This window comes from Nicotiana tomentosiformis, chromosome 2 (assembly GCF_000390325.3).
Source record: "Nicotiana tomentosiformis chromosome 2, ASM39032v3, whole genome shotgun sequence".
In the NCBI taxonomy this organism is placed as follows: domain Eukaryota; kingdom Viridiplantae; phylum Streptophyta; class Magnoliopsida; order Solanales; family Solanaceae; genus Nicotiana; species Nicotiana tomentosiformis.
In genome coordinates, this window is record NC_090813.1 from 3,321,844 (window position 1) to 3,327,843 (window position 6,000).

At 38.1% G+C, this 6,000-nt stretch overlaps 1 protein-coding gene across 1 annotated transcript; it reads left to right on the top strand.

Annotated features, from left to right (window-relative positions):
* Positions 1-341: 341 nt before the first annotated feature.
* On the top strand, positions 342-3,034 carry LOC104105168 (indole-3-acetic acid-amido synthetase GH3.6-like). The gene is made up of 3 exons (XM_009613424.4): positions 342-899; positions 1,055-1,989; positions 2,106-3,034. The coding sequence occupies exons 1-3, from the start codon at positions 568-570 to the stop codon at positions 2,690-2,692; spliced, it is 1,854 nt and encodes a 617-aa protein (XP_009611719.1). The 5' UTR covers positions 342-567; the 3' UTR covers positions 2,693-3,034.
* Positions 3,035-6,000: the final 2,966 nt, after the last annotated feature.

Consider the following 6,000-nt stretch of genomic DNA (forward strand, 5'->3'; position numbering starts at 1 on the left):
AAACACTTCTAACTTTGAAAAAAAAAATGCTTTTGGCTCTAGAAAAACTTGGCCAAACATGTTTTAGTAGAGCTCGTCCTAAAGCAATTTCTTGGCCAAACATGCTTTACATTTTTTTTAATCACCAGCTCTTCCTCGTACAAATAAGAATCACATGTTACCATAATAACTATTATTAGTCAACAATCATTTTAATAATAAAACTTAACAAATTAATTCAGATTTCAGAATCGAAACTGAGCTGCTCTGTAATTGATTAATGTTATTACTGCTCAAAGATTCAGATCTGGATAGACAGAGTCTCACAAATGTCAAAAGCAATTTATTATAGTAAGTAGTACTGTACACGGTATGAAGCCGAGGTACTGAGCACATTTTGAGGTTTCAACTACCTAAACCAAATTGACAAAAGGAGAAAGCCACTTCTACAGGTTCTATACACTACCCCTACAGCTCAATATTTATTTCCTTCACCTTGTAACAGATCAAGAAGTTATTCGTCGGGATCGTGGAACTATCGCTCGACTCAGCCTTCCCTCCCACACAACACTTGTCCATCTATAAAATATGGTTGGAAGCATAGCTGAGGAAACAAAGAGCCCCAAGAAGTCCACATGGGGTATGGCAGAAGAAATCAAGAAGAATCTTGAGTTCATTGAAGAGGTGACTAGCAATGTTGATGAGGTCCAGTGCAGAGTTCTTGCTGAAATCCTCTCCCAGAATGCACATGTTGAGTACTTGCAACGCCATAATCTCAATGGCAGCACTGATAGAGAGACATTCAAGAAAGTTTTACCTGTCATCACTTACGAAGATATTCAGCCCGATATCAAACGTATAGCCTATGGAGATAAATCTCCTATTCTCTGCTCCAAAACCATCTCTGAACTATTTACAAGGTTCTCCTCAAATCATTCTTTTTTTGATAGAAAGTAAAAATTTATTGAAGTATGTGACCCACATCGGAGAGAAAACACAATTTTATTTAAGTATGTCAACAATACATGCATGTTGCTCTTGTGCTAAAAGGAAAATTTTGATGTACTACATGCAGTTCTGGTACGTCTGGAGGGGAAAGCAAATTGATACCAACAGTAGAGGGAGAGTTTGAGAGGAGATCAGTACAAATTCAAAACCTTTTGATGTCTGTGATGAGCCAAGTGGATCCAGATTTCGGAAAGGGCAAAGGGATGTATTTCATGTTCATAAAGTCTGAAGAGAAGACCCCAGGAGGATTACCAGCTGTCTTTGGTTCAACAAGTATTTACACGAGTCCTCATTTCAACTACAGCCGTCTTCATCACCCCCACTTTAACTACACTAGTCCGACTGCAACCATTCTTTGCTCAGACTCTTACCAAAGCATGTATTCCCAAATGCTTTGTGGCCTCTGCCAAAACCAAGAAGTCCTCCGTGTTGGCTCGCTTTTTCCAAGCGGCTTCATTAGTGCCATCCGATTCTTGGAGAAGCACTGGTCTCTACTTTGTAACGATATCCGAACTGGAACTCTTAACACCCAAATAACTAATCCTTCAGTGAGAGAGGCAGTGATGGAAATCCTCAAACCTGACCCAAAGTTAGCTAATTTCATTGAGGCAGAATGCAGCAAAGATTCATGGCAAGGGATCATCACTAGGTTGTGGCCTAATACCAAGTATGTGGAAACTATTGTGACTGGCTTCATGTCACAATATATACCGACCCTTGATTATTATAGCAATAGCCTCCCTCTTGTTAGTACCATGTATGCTTCCTCAGAATGCCACTTAGGAATCAATTTGAACCCTTTTTGTCAGCCCACTGAAGTATCTTACACACTTATTCCCACCATGTGCTATTTTGAGTTCTTACCATATCATGGAAACAGTGGAGTCATTGATTCTATAGTCTTGCCCAAGTCGCTTAATGAGAAAGAACAACAACAGTTGGTTGATTTGGCTGATGTCAAGATTGGTCAGGAGTACGAGCTTGTCGTTACCACATATTCTGGTACGGTATTTTCAAATTCCAAATGAAAAGCTCTTGACATTTTTTTTCCCATTTATCTGTCAAACATGCATGTTTGCGCCAACGCTTAGCTTTCCTTGAATTTTGTGCCATTTCAGGACTCTATAGGTATAGAGTCGGTGATGTGCTTCGGGTTGCTGGATACAAGAACAACGCCCCTCAATTCAACTTCCTATGCCGGGAAAATGTAATCTTGAGCATTGGTGCTGACTACACTAATGAAGTTGAGCTACAAAATGCAGTAAGAAACGCAGTGGGGAATCTGATGCCATTTGATGCACATTTAACGGAGTACACCAGCTACGTCGATTTCACCACCATTCCAAGCCATTATGTCCTATTTTGGGAGCTGAGTTTGAATGGCTCTATCTCAATTCCTCCTTCAGTCTTTGAAGTGTGTTGCCTCACAATTGAAGAATCTCTAAACTACTTCTACCGCGAGGGCCGTTCGTCTGAGAAATCCATTGGGCCTCTAGAAATCAGGGTGGTGGAAACTGGAACTTTTGACAAGTTCATGGACTATCGCATTAGCTTAGGTGCTTCCATGAACCAATACAAGACGCCCCTATGTGTGAAATATGCACCCTTTATTGAGATATTGAACTCTAGGGTCGTGTCCAGCTACTTCAGTCCCATGTGTCCAAAATGGGTTCCTGGCTACAAGAAATGGAACAACAGCAGTTAAATGTCAAGATTTCTCTGCTTGTAGCTTCATTCACTATTCAGAAATAAACACAACCATTTGTGGATTATTTTACCGATTCAAAATCATCCTAACTATGTTACTCTTAACAAAACATGGCACTGTACGTCCCCTTTTTTAAGACACTCTTTATATTTTGTTCTCATTTAAAAAAACTTTTGCTAATATAGACCCAGCGGCAGAAGCCGCTTCTATCTAAACGCTCTTCTTCTTCTACTCCTTCTTCCTCCTCCTTCATGCTTCTAGTTAATTTAAATTACTAAACTGAATTATAGTATTTATCTGTTGTAATATCTAGCTTGAACGAGCTCTATCTCTCGCTGTGTTCCTATAAAAAAAAAATTGAGAAGAGTCCAATGTATATTTTATATAGGCAAAATACTAAAGTTGGCCCATGTGTCTACATGACCATATAGATACTTCTAAGTTAAATGTGTCTCATGAACACCCGAATCCGGAAGATTACATGCGTGAGACACAACCGCGGATGACGTGGCAAACAAACAAATCAGTGAATGACACATGTAATTTCTATTGAAAAAATATTTAATCTTTTTATGTGGATTAAAAATTTAATTATCACAAACCCAAACACTTTTATATCACAAACACAAACAAAATAGAAATTAAAAACAAGAAATGACCTCAAATGTTTCTCTGCAAATTAGATAAAATAACAACCGTGGAGGTGCTTTGGATATTTTGAAAAAAATCGTGGTTTTGATGACTGGACTGGAGGATAACTTGGGAGCTAATATGGTATTTTGTGTTATGATGGAGTAAAAGCGTTTTGGTGGTAATACATGAGGCTATTGGTTCTTGGAGAAATGGGGTTAATAGAGGAAGAAACTGAAATTTTTGGTGATAGGTCGGAGAAGATGGTGGTGGTTCACGGCATTTTTGGTGGTTTTCGAGTGGCGCTCATGGAGAAAATATGGAGGACGATGGCGAAGAGAATGTTCTTTGCCTACATCTTTTGGCCGATGAAAATTGGATCTGAAAATGGTGGAGATAGGAAGGTCCGCTGCCAAGGTGGCGGCGGCTATGGTGGCAGAAGGGTGGTGCTTGTTATTGCTTGATTAAGGATGAAGAAAGTGGGCCCCACATGGAAAAAAAAGCAAAAATATAATTTTTAGAGTTTTCACGCGCCGAACGTTGCGTGAAAATCAAACATTTTGCCATGTCAGCTCAGGTGTCCACGAGACACACCTGTATCAACTTTTTAATTGTCTCTTTATATATTTTGCTACTCATATAACTGCAAGTGAAAGAAGATAGAGAAATGATATGATGCTAACTTTGTTTATTTTCCGTATACATCTGCATTTTTTATTGTTGAAAGATGGGCAGATTTCGCGGAGACATTTTAGGGATACTAATGTGATTGTTCCTTAATTAATATAGTTTCTTACATGATTTTGTGGGATTTGATGGAGATTCAAATCTATCTTTAGCTGTAATCAAGATCATGTTAATGATCTTATTTTGCATCTTGCTTTTCTCTGTACATAGAGGTTTATAGTCTATACTATTGCCACTGGAAGTTGACTTAGGTTTTTAAGTGCTTTGAAGGTTTTATGATTATCTTTATTGCATTCAGCAAACTCACATACCAATTTTCCAAAATTTGTTGATTGGCTTATATTTCATTGGTTAGGAAGCTATAAACTTTTTAGTTTTTTTTTCTTCAATAAATGCTACAGTTGCTATGTTAAAATGGATTGGGATAGCAGGGAATATTATAGATTCTTCTATTGTAGCTCAGGTATGGACTATGGCTTTTAGTCCTGAATTGATTATACTCTCACAAATTATTCTACAGTTAATTATCCGCAATAATAAGTTATAAATTCACGAGGAAGTTTATTGATAGTATAAGCTGAAAACTGGACATATTTATGGAGAAGAATTAGATGTTGGTCAAATATAAAGTATCAGGAAACTACCTTACCTGCTGCCGTATGTGTCATGATTTTGACTTGATCTTTACAAATTTTACAATAAATCTGTTTATCCCAAAATCTGAAAACAATTGAATTTATACGTGATTTTAAGGATATGTGATCTAATTTGATATAAAGTGATAAATCAGATTTAATATGGAAGATTAAATAGAAAAATAAATGCACACCATGCAGATTGAACAACTTGAGCCTCACAAGATTAATTTCCTTCGAATTTAGATGTGATATTATTGAAGTCAGAATAATATGAACAAAACTCGAAAAAATAGTATCTTGTTCTCTTAAGTATGTTACCATGTCACCAATGAATTGCTCCATTCTCTTTATATATACGGGGAGATGAAACCTTTAAGACATTATTTTATAAGAAATTATGTAGATCGTTGGCTCCATTTTTGACTTAATCCCGTAATTTTCGCCATAATGATTGGTTAATGGCGAGAATCACAAATACTTGTCATGTGAGTTGGCAAAGCTTTTCTTCGAGCTCGTTAGAAGCGGGGTCAGTCGTGCCCCCGATAAACTCGAGGGCAAATCTGATGGTCTTGTTCGAACTTCGATCCTCGATATCGAGCTCAGTTACATCTGTAACTTCAATCTATTACGTAGGTGCCGAGCCTTAGCCTATTGTTCTAGATGCCTCGATCAAGCCTGCTCGATTCTATCCGTATACAGATAGTCCCCTTATTTTTTGGAGAGTAAGCGATTAAAAACGATATGAACCCTCGATCCTTACTTCGATAAATCAAGACGACGGGTACATGACATAGGTGATAATAATAGTGGAAACGTCCCGTCAGTCCTGTCTTCGAGGCATTAAATGTATTTCAGTTGACGGTCGGCTACCTCAGGAGATGAACCGCCGCTTGAGGAACCTATAAATACCCTTTAATCCGTTTGTTATAACTTTTACGCTCAAATCCTTCTTGCGTTCTAAGAACTTCATCTTCTTCATCTTCTGGTTTTCTCATTGCCAACCTCAAAGCTTCCCCTTATCAACAATCTCTTTCCTTTATTTTTTTTATAAAAATGGCAAAAACTTCAAAGTTTGTTCCTAAAAAAGAAGCACCTTCTTCTTCAAAACCTTCTGAAAACGCTCCTCACGCTGCTACTTAGGAACCCCCTCTGAGATCATACATCCCAACCGGGTGCCCTACTATGGTTGATTTCAAGGTTGAGAATACACCCATGGTACCGAGTTGATGCGAACCGGTCTCGAGGTACATATGTACGATCACAGACAACATCCTCAATAAGGTTAAAGAGGATTGCAACTGGGTAGGCAAACACATAGTGGCTCCTACCCCTGAAGAATAAATTACCACC